At 40.3% G+C, this 17,920-nt stretch overlaps 1 protein-coding gene and 1 long non-coding RNA gene across 2 annotated transcripts; both read right to left on the bottom strand.

Moving 5' to 3' along the window:
* Positions 1-1,447: 1,447 nt before the first annotated feature.
* syt19 (synaptotagmin XIX) lies at positions 1,448-9,055 on the bottom strand. The gene is made up of 8 exons (XM_063480509.1): positions 8,854-9,055; positions 8,671-8,744; positions 7,496-7,615; positions 3,730-3,915; positions 3,424-3,570; positions 3,040-3,159; positions 2,047-2,158; positions 1,448-1,951 (listed from the first exon to the last, which is right to left on the bottom strand). Exons 1-8 carry the CDS (start codon positions 9,053-9,055, stop codon positions 1,644-1,646), a joined length of 1,269 nt encoding a protein of 422 aa, XP_063336579.1. The 3' UTR covers positions 1,448-1,643.
* Positions 9,056-13,687: 4,632 nt separating this feature from the next.
* On the bottom strand, positions 13,688-16,061 carry LOC134631932 (uncharacterized). Its single transcript, XR_010094424.1, has 3 exons — positions 15,237-16,061; positions 14,260-14,343; positions 13,688-14,136 (listed from the first exon to the last, which is right to left on the bottom strand). It is a non-coding gene; the product is annotated as an uncharacterized LOC134631932 (long non-coding RNA).
* Between the last annotated feature and the right edge of the window lie 1,859 nt (positions 16,062-17,920).

Below are 17,920 nucleotides of genomic sequence, written 5' to 3'. Positions count from 1 at the left end.
AAGATATTCCAGAGGGACTCATGAATGTAAATAAGAAGTCAGAGACAGTGGTTTGGGAGGGAAAAAACAATCACAATAATCTGCACTTAAAGAATTAACATGAACATAAATAAATAGGTAACATTAATTACTTCATTCAAAATGCATTCTGGTGTATTTTAAGCTTTCTTTGTAATCCAGTGCTCTACCTTGAAAAACATGGTAGAGCACATGGTAGAGCACATGAGACTGGCATAGCTAAAATAAAAGCAATACAACACTGTACCTGTATATTACTCACCTGACCATGGGTTTTGCTCTTTGCTGTGTGTATATTCTCCCTGGTTTCCTAAACCTTTGTCCAATCATGCTCAGCTCATTTCTGGCTTCTTTTTCTTTTCTCATTAATGGATTAAAGCATCCTGCCTGACAGCCTAAAAAAGGAGACTTAAAAGCGGAAACAAGTCTTTTAAAACACGTATTCAAAGTTGTTTTGTTTTTTTTTTGTTTTGATTTCTTCATTTTTGGTAACTTCAATTATTGGGATTAGTCAGCTGGAAAATTCAGAGAAATTATGATGGTGCTGATATTCCATGTGTGGCTTTGTGCAATCCCTTCCACTTAATCACCTTATTTCAAAGGTACATATTCTATACTTTTTCATTCTTTTTAAAATTTGCGGTAATTACTTTAATTTTTTTTCTGTCCAGTCACTTTATTTTGCTATTTTGTAAACTTTTCATTAATGTATGTTTTTATTTCATACTTAAAATGTAACTGTAAATATAATTATTTTTTCACACACTTTGTCTTCGCACACAGTCGCCCGCTTGTGTTCAATTTATCACACATGCGCACAAAATGGTGCACTCTAGCCACAGAGCAGGGTGAGGACATGCTGATTATCAGGAGAAAAAGTCAACATACTTGTAATTTTAGTGCTTTTAAGCACTTATTATTTAAATTATTCAGTTGTGCTGGACCCTTCATACAAAAAGAGTGATATGCAGAACACTGCTGCTAAAAATGATATCACGTTAATCATGGCTTAATACTCCAATAACATTATCGTGCCCATACCAAATTATGGAGGATTTATTAAGTATTCATAGGAAGTTTTAAACAACTGCATTCTATCTTGTGAAGTTAATGTCTCATATATTACATTTCATAGAATAAATTGTGGATTAAAAGATACACATTGTATATAAAAAAAAAAGAAGCAACTAATCATCATAACTGTGGCATTCATTATTTTTTCGAGTTCTCTCGTACTCATCTGGGTACACGCTAATTACATGTAGATAGCAAGAAGTACAGTTTCAAGCTGTAGCAAGCTTTAGCAACCAAAATAAACATTTAAACCAAGAGTTTGCTGATAATGCCTCTCATAAACTGAGTAATGAGAGTAATGTTAGTGTGGCATTGAAAAAGTGGAGCATTGTTACAAACTGTAACTGTAAGTAGAGCATCACATGATTACCGTTGAGTAGCAGTAAGTACTGAGAGTAATAAAGTTTTCTGTCACTGTGAGATCAGGAGGACAACCATGTCTGGTCTTTACTTCAGCAAGTGCAGATACCTGAACAGCCTGATACACATGCTTTCAGGCAAAAACAAACAAAAACAGCCATCCATGATGATAGCGTTGGTTCTGCTGTGATTCAGATCAGTAGGCCATGCCACTTTGCTACTGGCTGGCGGACTGAGCGCATCATCAAAGTCCAGTGCTCATCTTCTGAACTCTTCTCCTTCCCCACACTCAGCTGTCCGATCAGCTGTTTGGCTGATTTGCTTGTTGGGCGAGTTTCATATATAGAGACCAAAATTTTACACCGCTCCAGATGAACCTCTGGCAAGGAGAACAAGAGGACCTCATTGAAAACAGTCACCAGGCACCGAGCCACTGTAGAGCTTTTCTGGTACTTCAGCTTGCACTGATTGCACTGGACGCTGATCCTGGCATACAGGGCTGTGCAACACATACACAGATTACATGAATTTATAACCATATGTGTATCAAAGCTGGCGTCTTTTTTGTGTGAAGGTGTCTTTTTTTAAATTTACCTGCATTTGGGGATATCTCAGAAAGGACAGTTTTGACCTTTAGCAGGCCAACCTCCAGCCTCTGAGACGTGGGAAGAAATTTCAGTGACAAAAGCACCTCTCCAACAAGATCCTTTGGAGAACGCATCAGTATAATGTACATTTATGCACAGTTTAAAAAAAAGTGATATAGTTGCAGGCACAAACATAAATGGCAGTATTCAGCAGGGCTAAAAATCACCACATAAGCACAAAATGTATTAAATCGCCACATAACTCAAAAGTATAACATTTTTCTTTTGTTTGATCTTAAATTAAGGAGGCAAAGGTCATCCTGTGGTTTCAGTTGCACTAGTGTTAAAAAATATATTTTTCTTTTCTTTGAGCAATTAAAAAAATATTACATTAATTATTATTGCCACAATATAATAATTCATTATTATAGTCAGATAGATGCATAGATGGATGCCATGTTCAGTTATTGAAATATCATTGACAATAATGACGACACCATACGATCCACAAATTACACATACCAGTAAAAGTTAAACTAAATTTTCTGTGGAAAATAAAATTCTAGCTACACAAATGCACTTTTGGGTTCACCTGTGCAATTCTAAATTACTCCTAATACTTCGCCTCACTCATAGTACATTAATGTTGTGGACAAAATATTAGGCATAGGTACAACAATAACTAAAATGATTGCTTTTCTGAAAATGGAACAATTTTTGTGTGGACTATGAAGAAGGACTATATAGTTATAACAATGTACTCTATTATATTTTACTATCATCTATCACGTCTGTAAATGTCTGTTTAATTATTTCCTTTTACACTATGAATATTAGCTTTCATTTTATTATTATGGCTAAATATAGTTATTATATAGTTTTATAATCATATTGACATACTCTGTATTTCACCTTTATATAACATCAACTACTTGAGATGCTACTGAAAGCCAGTCCTGTGTGCATGCTGTGTGGTGTGTGTGTGCGCCCCCTGCAGTACCTTCTGGGGTATCTTTAGATCCTCTTGTAGTTCCAGAGGGTAGGAGATGTTGAGTTGTCCTAAAGGAACCCTCACATCTCCTAACACTGTGTTTCTGGAGAATTTATCAAAGTCCCTTACCTGAGATGCATACAGACACCTGATAAATGATTTACACCACAACTGATAAAAACGTTTATCATTCATACTTTTTTCTCTCTACAAGTGAAAAGAGACTAAAGTACTATAACATAGCTGTAGTGCTTATTGTTTTAAATTCTTTGGCCCTTGAAATGTAACAGCTAACATGCAAACTGCATGCAGGGGAATTCAATGCAGTACAAGCAATACCGTTTGAGTCCTGAGCAAATATGCTTTAAGAATGAGAGATATGTAGTGCAGAACCTCCATCCTTAGGTTGATGTGATGAAGCTTTTCCTCTTGTAAAACACAGCTGAACTGGTCTCCAAATAAAGGGTTACAGCTGCCTTTCACAATGCGAGTACGCCACTCCTGCAGTACTGTCCACAGAACAGGCGACAAGCCTTCCCCCTAAGAGGATCACAGCAGTAATCTATGACACCTTTGTCTTTAGTACAGAGATGCTGTGCTGAATGAAAACTCAAAGACAGCGTGGATTGTATTTTTTAAATATGTATCAAGAAAAAGAAGAAAAGAAGTTCACGGAAAATAATAATACGATAAACTTACCTCTTCATCTTTAAAGCCCTCGACTTCTACAGCCTCTGATCCAGCCCACATGAGCAGTATTTTAACAAATGGTTGGAGGGTTCGGCTCTCACTCTGTTCCAAAAGCCCCTCCACCTGCAGCACGGTGACCACCAGACGTGACTGCATCTGATCATAGTAGACGGAGAATCGTAACGATCCATCCACCTGGTACAAGAGCGTATGTTAAGAAAGACCCAAAGGCTGGAGTTGATTTTGCCTGAAACTCTGTTATCAGTGTGTCTGTGAAGGTTCTCAGTCATCCAGGTCATCGTAGTCAAAGGAGTTTGCGAAGAAAAGCGTCTGGACTTCTTTAAGTTGCTTGAAGACGTTTCACCTCTCATCCGAGAAGCTTCTTCAGTTCTAAGGTCAAATGGCCGAGAGTCCCAGATTTAAACCCAGTGGGAGTGTCCCCCCAAAGAGGGACAAAGGACCCCCTGGTGATCCTCTAATCACATGAGCCAAGGTGTGAAAGCGGGTGTGGGACCTAATCAGCCAGGGTTTCGGGTGAGCTCATTGTGAAACCTGGCCCCACCTTGTCATGTGAATTCCTGAGGTCAGATGGCCCAGGATGTGAGTGGGCGTTAAGGCGTCTGGGGAGGGAACTCAAAACTGGATTATAGATGGCAGACAGTTGGTGTCGTAAACCACCGCCTCTGTTCAAAGATGGTCGCTCACAGTGGACATAGATGGCCTCTTTCACTCCTCTTTCAAACCATCTGTCCTCTCTGTCCAAAATGTGAACGTTGGCATCCTCGAAAGAGTGACCTTTATCCTTAAGATGCAGATGGACTGCTGAGTCTTGACCTGTGGAGGTGGCTCTTCTATGTTGTGCCATGCGCTTGTGAAGTGGCTGTTTGGTCTCTCCAATGTAGAGGTCTGGGCATTCCTCGCTGGACTGTACAGCATACACCACGTTGTTAAGTTTGTGTTTTGGAGTTTTGTCTTTCGGGTGAACCAGTTTCTGTCTGAGTGTGTTGCTGGGTCTGAAGTACACTGGGATGTCGTGCTTGGAGAAAACTCTCCTGAGTTTCTCTGATACACCGGCTACATAGGGGATGACAACGTTGTTGCGTCTGTCTTTCTTATCCTCCCTCGCTGGTGTCTGATCTTCTTTTCTGTGCATCTTTGCTGACTTTATGAACGCCCAGTTAGGATAACCGCATGTTTTGAGTGCTTCCTTTACGTGTGTGTGTTCCTTCTTTTTTCCCTCAGGCTTAGAGGGAACATGTTCTGCCCGGTGGTGTAGGGTCCTGATTACTCCAAGTTTGTGTTCCAGAGGGTGATGGGAGTCAAAGAGGAGGTACTGGTCCGTGTGTGTGGGCTTCCGGTAAACTTCGATGTTGAGGTTGCCATTCTCTTCAATGTGCACAGCGCAGTCCAGGAAAGGCAAACAGTTATCCTTTGTGTCTTCCCTGGTGAACTTGATGTTTTTATCCACAGAGTTAATGTGCGCAGTGAAGGATTCCACTTCTTGTGTCTTGATTTTGACCCAGGTGTCGTCTACATATCTGTACCACTGGCTGGGTACTCTTCCTTTGAAAGAGCCAAGAGCCTTCCTTTCCACTTCCTCCATGTAAAGGTTGGCTACAATAGGTGGCACAGCCATGTTTTTGTCTGTAGAAGCTTCTACAGACAAAAACATGGCTGTGCCATGGGCTCCCCCATGGGCTCTTGGCTCTTTCAAAGGAAGAGTACCCAGCCAGTGGTACAGATATGTAGACGTCACCTGGGTCAAAATCAAGACACAAGAAGTGGAATCCTTCACTGCGCACATTAACTCTGTGGATAAAAACATCAAGTTCATCAGGGAAGACACAAAGGATAACTGTTTGCCTTTCCTGGACTGCGCTGTGCACATCGAAGAGAATGGCAACCTCAACATCGAAGTTTACCGGAAGCCCACACACACGGATCAGTACCTCCTCTTTGACTCCCATCACCCTCTGGAACACAAACTTGGAGTAATCAGGACCCTACACCACCGGGCAGAACATGTTCCCTCTAAGCCTGAGGGAAAAAAGAAGGAACACACACATGTAAAGGAAGCACTCAAAACATGCGGTTATCCTAACTGGGCGTTCATAAAGTCAGCAAAGAGGCACAGAAAAGAAGATCAGACACCAGCGAGGGAGGATAAGAAAGACAGACGCAACAACGTTGTCATCCCCTATGTAGCCGGTGTATCAGAGAAACTCAGGAGAGTTTTCTCCAAGCACGACATCCCTGTGTACTTCAGACCCAGCAACACACTCAGACAGAAACTGGTTCACCCGAAAGACAAAACTCCAAAACACAAACTTAACAACGTGGTGTATGCTGTACAGTCCAGCGAGGAATGCCCAGACCTCTACATTGGAGAGACCAAACAGCCACTTCACAAGCGCATGGCACAACATAGAAGAGCCACCTCCACAGGTCAAGACTCAGCAGTCCATCTGCATCTTAAGGATAAAGGTCACTCTTTCGAGGATGCCAACGTTCACATTTTGGACAGAGAGGACAGATGGTTTGAAAGAGGAGTGAAAGAGGCCATCTATGTCCACTGTGAGCGACCATCTTTGAACAGAGGCGGTGGTTTACGACACCAACTGTCTGCCATCTATAATCCAGTTTTGAGTTCCCTCCCCAGACGCCTTAACGCCCACTCACATCCTGGGCCATCTGACCTCAGGAATTCACATGACAAGGTGGGGCCAGGTTTCACAATGAGCTCACCCGAAACCCTGGCTGATTAGGTCCCACACCCGCTTTCACACCTTGGCTCATGTGATTAGAGGATCACCAGGGGGTCCTTTGTCCCTCTTTGGGGGGACACTCCCACTGGGTTTAAATCTGGGACTCTCGGCCATTTGACCTTAGAACTGAAGAAGCTTCTCGGATGAGAGGTGAAACGTCTTCAAGCAACTTAAAGAAGTCCAGACGCTTTTCTTCGCAAACTCCTTTGACTGTGTTATCAGTGATTTACTGTTAATCTTATTTTGCGAGGATTGATGGGACATTTAAAAAAAAAATGTATGTTTAAATTTCTGTTACATAATCAAATACTTGCCATCAGGAAAAGAATGGAAAACTAAAATCAGCCTGCTTATCTTATAGTCACCCTGATTCACCCTGAATATCTAAACAGATGCCAGAAGGATTTACAGGACATTTAGCTCAGACATCTTTGGTTGACAGAAGATGAATCCTAATGACTGTGGTGAGGTGCTTGTCCAGCCAGAGAAATGAGTCTACACATGTATCTGTGAGCACAAGTGTAATTCATGCACAAGTGCAAGGATATCTGTATACATACTTACACTGCATTTTTTAACGTGTCTCTCTATAAACTCACTCTTGGCGCCACCATGTGGTTATGTTTATGGTTTATTAGTAAGAGACAGCAGCTTGTAGCGTTTACCTAAACGTTGGCATCTCTATTTAATGATAGGAAAATCTCAATTTTACACCACTTAATTAATCTGACAGCTTTATTTAGTAGACTTTAAATAAAAAAAGTGATAAATTCATAACATATTTTAAAAAGCTGTGCATAATTGGTGCTCATTGCTGGATGTTGCTGGTGTTGTTTTATGAATCTTTAAATTTTGGATCTTTAAATAACTGTAGAAACACCAACAGAGCAACACCGCACTAAAAGAATGAATATACTTCCTGTTTTGTCTCTCATTAATAATTTCACTGGACCTTGGGTTTCTGTCTGTCCAAAATAAAATATATAAACTGGATAAAATACCAGTTTTACCTTTTGAATAGTTGCCTGCTCTTCTTTGTCTCCAGCTGCCTCGGTGGATGCTAAGGAGGGAAACGAGGGCTGAGACAGGCAGCGACTCAGTCTGTGGGCCTCTGTGCTGACATCCTCCAGCTGCAGGCACACACAAATGCACACTATTTACCCAGGAATTAAGAAAGAAAGCAGGCTAGTTGTATAAGCCTTTATAACACAGAGCACAATTAATTTTTAAGCCTCTACTCTTTAAAGACTCACATCTATCTATTGAGGAAATACTTAGATATTCCACATGTACACACTGTCATGATGGATCTGGTTTCATGTACATAGCATTCAAAGTGTATTAATTTATAACTGTCCTTAGACTAGAGTCCTTCACTCGCATCATAGTTGTTATTGCCTGCTCTATCACAAAGGTGCTCAAGGTGATTTAGAAGTAGTAGCTTCAGCTTGTAATACTACATTCAAATGCTGCCTACATTCAGGTTTACATCTGTGGTCCTCAATTTTCATCAGTCTTAATTTAGCCATCATTTGCCCTTGTTCTAACACTCTACATGGAAGTTTTTACACTCAGCAGAACTTTTCCTGACACAGGTCAGTCATGTGGTACGAAGCAAACAGCAGACTATCCAAATAAACTGCCCGACTTCTCAAACACATCAACACAAACACCCCACCCAGCCTGTGGTTTACTTATCTGCCTTCTCTCTGACAGTCCTCTAAAACAGTCCTTAGTAGAGTTACATGCTAAATGCTGACTTCTGTGGTACAAAATATATTAAAACTCCTAATGGTGTGGTTTTTTTTATCATCCTGTTTTACTAATTTCCTACTGAAAATTCTCACATTTAAGTAAATTGGCATTACCTGATCACACCGTGAATCTACAATTTTCAGAAAAATTCACTTCATTTTTTTTCAAGCAGTCCTATGTAAAATATTTCCTGCATTTCTCACAAATCCTGTTCCAGAATCTTAACGTGTAACTCAATAACTGTGTCCAAAAGAAATTAGCAGCAATATATTACATTTCAGAGATTCACCTTGTTCAGATGCACAAATCCCAAGTATCAACTGAAAGACAGCAGATTCCTTGAAGCAGGATTTTCACTTAACCTGGTTTATACAGTCTGGTCAAGATCATGTGCACATTAGTGTTCAATTGTGATAAAGTTTCCTCTTACTTTGGTACTTGGAGCTCCTGAGTAGTTTCCTGTTGTCGTTGGCCCTTCATCTGAATACAGCAAATCATTTTGCCCTATTGTAGAAAACAGACACAACCATACATTTAATAATTTGTGTCACAGTCACTCTGGCTTGTCAATATGCACTACACTATGTGTTACTGTAATGTAATTCCTACTCACCTGCATCTTGCTGGGTGTATGCAGTGTATTTCTCTGTGCAGAATCTGTAGATCTGCCAGGCTAAGATGCCCAGAGCCAGCAGCAGGAGAATGATGGAGATACCCAGAATGCAGTATTTGACCACATCAGAAAATGGCATTGTCAGCTCTCCAGCTTTTGAATACAGCTCCATAGGAGCTGGGTAGTCTATAACAGTCACCATGGCTTTCTGCCGCCATGTGGTCTGCACATACCTCTGCAATACAGGAACACAGAGCATGTGAGGACCATAGCTGGGTGGATTAAAGGACCTGCTAATAGCAGGTATGTAATGTAATGTATGTAAAAAAATATACAGTGCTTAAAAAAATTATTAGACTACTATCCATGTAATGCCACAGTGAATTAAACTAACATTAATGTTTAATCCATCAGTATACACAAGCACTATAATCGAAATTATTATTATTGTTGTTATCCACAAGTTTTCAAATTTGTTGTTACAAAAAAGCAGGAAATAATAGTAAAGCATGTTGTAATTTTTTAAAATTAAGATTCCAAATTACAGTTATTTACTTGCATTCCCAGATGGAAAAAGTGTTTTCTTAATTGTGTAGATTTTTTAAATTCTTAATTGTTTTTACACACTGTATACACTAACAATACATTGTTTCTGATGTTAACCAACAGTGAAATTTACAAAAATATTCAGCACTGATTTTGAAATGATCATCTAGTTAGGAAGAATCAATTAATGTCGATTAATCTATTACAGTTTCAGATCACATGCGTATGACAATATCAAGTTTGAAGATGTTACTTGGACACTTGGGAACTGGATTTAAAAAAAATTGTATTCTCCTATTTTTAGACTAATAGCTAATAATACGTATCAACACATTATTAAAATATAGCAAAGGACACTCAGTGACAGATCATTGACAAATAATTAAAATCTCGGCTGGTCTTTTGGTCATTGGTCTTTTTCGCTGAAAACTTTAAAGTAAAAGTAAAAAAACAAAACAAAAAACTGGAATGTCCTCAAAGAGAAACTCAAACAAGCATTGCAGGGAAAAACAATGTTCTAGTTGTTGGCAACTGTTGTTATAATTTGGCCTAACTAATTGAATCCACAGTCCAGTTTTGAGGCACTGAACTTGGATTCTATGTGCATAATATATAATAATAAAGCACAAATGAGTCTAGACATATATCAGCTTAACTATTGTTTTCCTTCATGTTGAATGTGGTAAAGCAGAGCCTGATGAATATTTTTCTACAACCTTCTTTAATTTGCCAAAAGAAAAACAATAAAAAGAAAAATCTTACTTTTCTTCTCAAACTGTTATATACAGTTAGCGGCATTAACAAAGTTTTACACCTGTACCTTTACCAAAAATTCTAGACATGTGCACACTAAATACCTACCAAATGTCCAAACGCCCTGCTATTATCTGAGCGTTCCCTCTGGTGAAGAAAAACAGTACAGCTGTATCTCTTTTCTACAACATGCTTACCTCCTATCAGAAATAGTTTCGTCAAAGAGCACTGAACCTGCTCTGTGCAACACGATGGAAAAAGTAGTACCTAATGTTTCTATTAAGACAAAGTAAAAATCTAAGGCAATTATACAATGTGTTGCTAGGTCACAGAATTTAAAAGGACAGGTAAAAGGTAAAAACAGACATACACTTCACTACTGCACAGACCTTCTGTTGCTGCTTGAATCGTGGCTAAAATTACTTAAGGACAGTTAAATATTTACCTGTGATAAGTTAAAAACTGAGGTCTCCTTTTTCTTCTTTCCTTTTCCTGTGCTATAAATCCATTGTGTGAGCGCTTACATCTCCACAGAAACAAAAGAACTTCTCTGCAAAGAGAAATTCAAACTAGTACCTTATCATGTAACTGTTGCTCCTACTTTGGTCACTCTACACACACACACACACACACACACACACACACACACACACACACACACACACACACACACACACACACACACACACACACACACCTTCCCTCTCTCTCTTTCTCTCACCTGACACATGACTATCAACACACCATTCTGGGCAGACTGGTTTGATTAGATACGAATTACATTTCAGAGAGCTTAGCTCAGTGTGACCTGATCCCAACCTCTCTTCTTCATAAAGATTCCTCTGCAGGCCTGTTTACTGAATCTTCACGTTAGATACTTCACAAGTGAATTATTAAAACTTTGAAAATACGATTGAAACTTGGAAAATAAGCATTTTCTAAGTTGCATGTTCAGTTACAGCTCTGCTTTATCATCTCTGTGGCCAAGCTGGCTGCAGATACAGGTGTTATAAAATGACAGTGGTAACGTATTTTCAACAGCTTAAAGGTCAGCCAGGATCATGCCCTGTTTGTCTTAAAACACTTCCCTTGAAATTGTCTTGCTGAATCGTCATCTATTATGTTGCAGGACTGCTCGCTGACAGCAAGGCCTGCAAAGGGGAAAAGGAAATGTATGTAAAAATTGGCCTATCAAGTAACACTTAAGACAGGTAAAGTGTTTTTATAAGAACGAGGAAGAAAAGCTTGATGACTAAGCTTTCTCATTTCCTTGTCACTCTCAGAGTTAACATTGCTTTTATTTTGCAACTTTTAAAAACCCAGTCAAATAACTGCTTCATGAAACTTACACTGAAACTTAAAACGTCACACAGGGAACTTCATATTACATGACCATTGCATTGTGGGCATGAGTCATGAGTTTTCATCTTCAACACTGTGGTATGGCTGAAAGGTATCTTCTGATCAAAGTGCAAAACAATGGAGGCACAGTTTGGTTTTGGGTTAAGACTCTCACACAACTGATGTAAAGAGGCCTTGGGTCAGGGTTAAGGCTGCCTTCTTGTCATCCACAGAAGACAGCATGTCAAAAGCAAAGTGAATACAAAAAGCTAAGCTGCAGACATTGTTATGTGAAAGTGAGACTGATGTCATAAAAAACCGAAAGACTTTTGATAGAGTCGTTCTTTATTAGCAAAAATAAGAGCTTTGCGTTTGGCAGTGAGGAAAGGATGTAACTGCTTCAGAGCAATATGGAAAACAGGCATTGGTCTGACCCCAGTCCCATCTGCTAACATGGAGGAGGCGGGGTTTATGACCTATGACCTATACTGCAGCCAAACCAGGGGGCGATAGAGACATTTTGGCTTCATTTTTGGAGAACTGTTGTGCCGTCCATGTTTTCTACAGTCATTGGCTGTGTCCGAATTCAGGGGACGGATGCTCATAAGGACACTACCTACCTCCGTCACAAGGTAGTGTCCTTAGACAGACGGGTAGTCAGGAAGTGAGCGGCTGTGGACAGCCCCCTTTTTTTCTCCATAGAAGCTTTATTGAACAAACAATGAGTATTCAAACATAACAGATGGGCTGTGGACAGCCTCCTAGCCTTCAACTCCGCCCTTACTTGCGTGTTTTCCGGTCGCTAGCGCCACAGCGCGAAAACTTTAAAATGGACCCAGAAATGTCGCTCCGTTGTTTGGGCAATTTTAATTCTCGAGGAGCTAGAAAAATCTTATCGTCGTTGGCCGCACGTTTTGTACCTTAGGCTCATCAGAGACAATCATATCCAGGTAAAATAATTTCCTTTAATCTACACGCATTTAGGAATTACTGAGATATTTACACGGATAATTGAAATATTGCCGGCGTTGTGCCAAAAAAGTGTTCGCCTGCCAAAACTGATTTCCAATGTTTCTGTGTGTAATATGTGTAATATCTTTATGTATGTTGGTAAATAGACTTCGGTGAACATGGTTTACAAAGGGGTTTTATTTATACAATAATTACCTGTTGTTCAAGTATCTTTATAACTCTGGTTATAATCTGGGTACAATTGATATATTTGTTGCGCTGTCTGCTGTCCTCTTGGCCAGATTACTCTTAAAAAATAAATTTCTAATGTCAACAAGATTGTTTGTGAACTGGATAAAGGATATATAAAAGTCACTGCCAAAAACTGATTGCAGCTTCTACCTTGTTACAGGAATGTTGCTGGTGACTCAAAGTGACTTGATATCATTGATGAGGGAAACATTTGACATATGTTTCACGTATTATAGACCAACAAGTTATTCATAGCAGGTTAAATACGAGCAATCAGTTTAGGGCAAAAACCGGAAATCAGTTTTTGGCAGACGATCATTTTTTGGCACAACATCGGTCATTCTCACACATGTACTGTATCATATAAAATATATAAACTAAATATCTTTGAAACGTATAGAATCTAATCTTTTGTTTGTTTTTTTTACATAGCACTTTATCAAACTGTTGTCTGCTACAGAGTTACAAGTATTATACTGATAATATAGCATCCACCATCTCCTGCTTGCATATTTCTGAAAACATCTTAGTGCTGTGGCAGCCGTTGATTGAGCCAGCCCTGCAAACCCTGTGGATGGACGATGCAGTGGACAGTGGGAGGAAGCATCCTAAAGCTCTTTGCAGACCACCCTGTGTGATTCTCCACTCCCCGACCAGAAAAGACAAACCTCAGTTGCAGCACCCCATCCACGTCTGATCTTGCTCCGGCAGATTCAGCAACACTGCCAGACTTCCTGTAATCTATTACAGTTGTTCAAGAAACGGTCCAGGAACAGGTCACTCAGGTTAATCCTGTGTGAACAACTGAAAATATTGTTTTTCCATCTTTGCATACTGTGTATTTGAAATATTCTTGTTTAATTGTTATTGTTATTTACTTTATTGCTATCAAATAAATATCCAAGTAAAATTGTTCAAAGTTAGCGTTATGTTCATACATGTTACAAATGCCTGTAAATCAAATTGAGTTCAGTGACAATTACTGTTTGTTCGAATCAATTTATTAATAACATAAAACCTTTAAACTAATGCAACACATGTAACAATGTAACAAATATATTCAAATAAATAAATTTCTCAATATATAACTCATTTTGGAACACATCTTTCTAGAAGTGAAAACAGTCTGTCCATCCTCTCCCTGCTCTCCTCTGCCTCTCTTTGCTGCCTCATGTCCTCTCTGATGAGGTCTAGCAGCTCATCATCTCTTTCCCTCTTTCTCCCTGTCGTAGGTGGCTGAGCCGCTTCGTCATCACTGTCGTTTTGGTCACCCACTGTTGTGCTTGGCACTGGAGTGTCCTCAGGGAGAGAGGACATTTGGACAAGAGGCTTAATGGAAGGCCTCTGTCCTATCACCTCATCCATGAGGGCAAACCAGGGCCAAGTAGCAGCAGTGGGCTTCCCACTGACCCACTCTCCTGAGCCTGGATACTTGCAATCCTAAAGGCAGAGGAAATCAAAAATGACAGCAGGCAAACAAAAACACCACAACAACTCTTAGTAATTGCACATTTATTAACTTGTGTTCTTAAGAATTATCTTCTTGATAACACACATACGTACTTTGTATTCTTTAAAGTTATCTCATGTCTTCTGGCCTGCAAGGGGGTGACTTTCCCCTGCAGGCCCATCTTCTCCAGAATTGTCCTGATCACACACAACAAATAAGAGAAGAAAGGAAACCATGGCAACTATGTTAATCCCTAAACCCAAAATTTTTCACAGCAGAACACCAGAGGAACACCGTGTGGACATCACAGGTTCTGTACAGCAGCGGTCCGTGAGTCGTTTGGTACCGGGCCACGAGAGTTGAGGCTCCGCTGTGAAATTTATGGTTTTCAGGGGTTTTATCATTAACTCTGTTTCCTTGGGTCTTTCCCTTGTTGTAGTTTCGTGTCTTATTTTGAAAGAAATATTTACACATTACCATAGCGACCAGAGAGCATTAAGCGGCAGAGAGGAGGATGTTACTCTCAATATTGGCGCATTTTCAGGAGGACGCTGCTAATAAAGTTACACAATTACACAGCACATTCACGTTTATTATTATATTTACAAAATACCACAGTTTTTGTCTTGGTCGGATCATTTTATGTGGTTGTATGTATGCGCGATACCTTAAAGGCCGCTCCGTGTCTGACATAAACCGGTCTGTGGCGTAAAAAGGTTGGGGACCGCTGCTGTAGCATGAGGGTTAATAGGACCGTACTCATATGAATATGATGTGTAAACTGATTTATTCTTGTACCTCCACGCCGTAGCGGCTCAATTCTTCACCCAGTGAAGAGGTGATCGTTTTCTCCTCGTTTTAATAAATTAAGTCGTTTGGTCTTTGTTCCACACAACATATCACCAATTCGAAAAAAATCTGAATTAGCTGTATGTAAGCAGCGATACATGAAAAATCGCGGGACCCCCCATACAAACTGGTTTACGGTTATTTTAAAGAAAAGAAACATGTCTATGCAGATGCCCAAAGCTTAACAAAACGACCACTATAACAATTTAACTTTTGTACAACCAGATTTTCATATGCTTACATTTGAAAGTGTTTTCCTCTCCCGCTTCGACCACCATCGTTATCAGAAACAAATCTCCTCTATGACCCGCAATGAATCCTGGGATATAGTAGGACATGAAGGATACATCGGACCATCCTTAGAATTCAGGGCAAAGTAGGACACATTTGTCACCACATTTTGAGGACTCTTTGAATTCGGACAGCCTTCGTCTCGTCGCCGTGACGTCATTGCCTCCAAATATGGCATTGAAGCGTCCTTCCTCTGAATTCGGACACGACTAACCCTCAAATTCACGGAAAAGTAGGACACATTTGTCGCCACATTTTGAGTGCTCTTTGAAATCGGACAGTCCTCGTCGCGTTGCTGTGACGTCATTGCCTCCAAATATGGCATTTTAAGCATCCTTCCCCTGAATTCGGACACAGCCATTGCTTTAGAGCACAGATGTCGAACTCCAGGCCTCGAGGGCCAGTGTCCTGCAGGTTTTAGATGTGTCCTTGATCCAACACAGCTTATTTAAAAGGCTAAATGACCTCCTCAACATGTCTTGAAGTTCTCCAAAGGCCTGGTAATGAACTAATCATTTGATTCAGGTGTGTTGACCCAGGGTGATATCTATGCTGCAGGACCCTCAAGGCCTGGAGTTCGACATCCCTGCTTTAGAGGCAGAGAAAGAATTTGGCAGTATGTCACAAACTTGCAAGATGGAGATGTATGAAGATAGGTGGGGTCAGAAGTAGGGTGCCAAGGGGGCATGTACTTTTACAACCTTGTCCCACATTCTTTGTAGCTGTTAATGTTTTTTAATTCCCTATTAGGGTTGCAATGGTATGAGAATTTCTAGGTGCAATAACTAACGGCAATGTGGACTTCAATTGTTACACCTTTATTTTTGCAAAGCTAAATCCACTAAAATGTCTACCAGCACACTCAACATGCAACAGACTGAAACTGGGTCACAGCTTCTTTGCCGGTCTTTTTGCCAGTGTCCTAATTTTTGTGTGTATTGGAGTTGAATCTTAAAAACACTGTCACACATTTTTAAAATGACTATTCAACTAAATAACCAATCACTTGTGGCCATATTTGCTATTGTGGAACAACAAGTATCTCCTAGGAACGAAAAATAGCCAAAAATTACATTTGCCACTTTGAATTGGATTCGCTCACTGACTGAGGGAAGTAATGCATCATCTTAAACTCAAGAAACTAAGTAGATAAATTGAGACAACCTAAAACACTTAATGGACTATATTAAAACATTTCCACTACTTAAACAGTGGCACCCATATATAAACTTAGCATTCTTAATGGTATTGATGAATGTTATCGCTTCTGTCCTAGTCTTAGGAACTCATTGCAGTCTACAGAATAGCTGTTTTGTGCATTTGCCTGCCTGTTTTTGTGGTGTCATTTGCTTTATGTGTTTAGAAAATTATACAAAAAAACCCTGAAGAAATGAACATCATCATTTCACCTCATTTCACAGTTTCTAAATAAATATTATTTACAATAACTCTTTAAGGAATAAACCAAAAGATAGTTTTGTTTGAATAAATTATTTATTAGAACTGAAAATTGAAACAATTTTTAAAGCAAATATGTGTAAAAAGACTTCCATCTTTTTAGTCTCCCGTTGGAGCAAACAAAATAAGGGGAAAAGCAGCAGAACCTCTCAATAAAAAAAATAAATTAATAAACCCTACTTCTTTTGAAGGAATACAAACAGGTTGGGTATCAGACGCCACCCCTCTGGGGACATCTCAGGTCCTCCAAGGTTTGGAGGCCTATCTCCCCCCACCACCTCCCCTGCTGGTGGCGGACGCCCTCAGACATCGGTGCGTTGGTGGTTCTTTGTGTCCGGGGTTGGGCGCCCAGGTACACACTGGCTCACTCCTTGGTGGCTGCTTATCGGGGCCTGGAGCCTGGGGCTCGCTCGGGCCACTTCGGAGGTGGTCACTCAGGCACAGCTGGCTGCCGGCGGAGCTCACGGGCACGTCACTGCAACCCCCCCTGGCTTCTGCTCCGCGGCTGCTGAGTGACCCCTCATCTGGGACTCTCCTCAGCTCTTTCTGGGATAGTGGCGCGGCTGCCCCTCTGTTGGTCTTCCTTGGTCTCTTGTGTTCTGGGGGCCTCTGGATGTCTGGAGTTTTGATCTCCTCCACACCTGCTTCATGCCCTGGAGGACGGGGCAGTGGCCCCCCACACCCTCTAGCAGATCATTACATGAAGGAACCTTTTAAAAAATCAAGCGCGTCCATGCTCACAGGTGTACACACGGGTGATCACACACACAAACTACACCTTTTTTGGCTCCTACCTCAAAGCACACTGTGCGCTGTCGATCTTACGTGCTGCACAATAATGTTTAACATTTAGTATTTACTGCCATATTCCCATATATCATTGTGATGTTGTTTATTCTATTACTCTTGTTTTCTTCTGCTTGTTTTCTTTTTTCTTTCTCAACAGGTGATCCAGGTGGTCAATATGTATTTTTTTGTCTGCTTATTCTGTTGGTTTTTGTTTTTTGCCCTTTTTCCCCGTCCCTCTTCCCCGCTGTTTTTCTTTCCCTCCTTCCTTCTCCCCTTTCTTTCCCCCAGTAAAGTCTGTCCCGCATACAACAAGTGAAAATAAAATAAACAATTAAAGGTGAATCAAATAGACCATTACGGCAAGGCTGGGATGGTCCATTTGGTAAA

Source organism: Pelmatolapia mariae, linkage group LG7 (assembly GCF_036321145.2).
Source record: "Pelmatolapia mariae isolate MD_Pm_ZW linkage group LG7, Pm_UMD_F_2, whole genome shotgun sequence".
NCBI lineage: Eukaryota > Metazoa > Chordata > Actinopteri > Cichliformes > Cichlidae > Pelmatolapia > Pelmatolapia mariae.
The sequence above is the reverse complement of the archived record's forward strand: the minus strand, read 5'-3'. Positions and strand labels throughout refer to the sequence as shown.

What these genes read in the sequence shown, in the direction of transcription:
- syt19 (XM_063480509.1), bottom strand. Translation starts at nt 9,055, where the DNA reads ATGGTGACTGTTATAGACTACCCAGCTCCTATGGAGCTGTATTCAAAA. An exon ending in CAGGAGCTCCAAGTACCAAA is followed by an intron (nt 7,616 to 8,670) that starts GTAAGAGGAAAC and finishes GTGTGCCTGCAG; the next exon opens with CTGGAGGATGTCAGCACAGA. An exon ending in ATCTAAAGATACCCCAGAAG is followed by an intron (nt 2,159 to 3,039) that starts GTACTGCAGGGG and finishes CGTTCTCCAAAG; the next exon opens with GATCTTGTTGGAGAGGTGCT.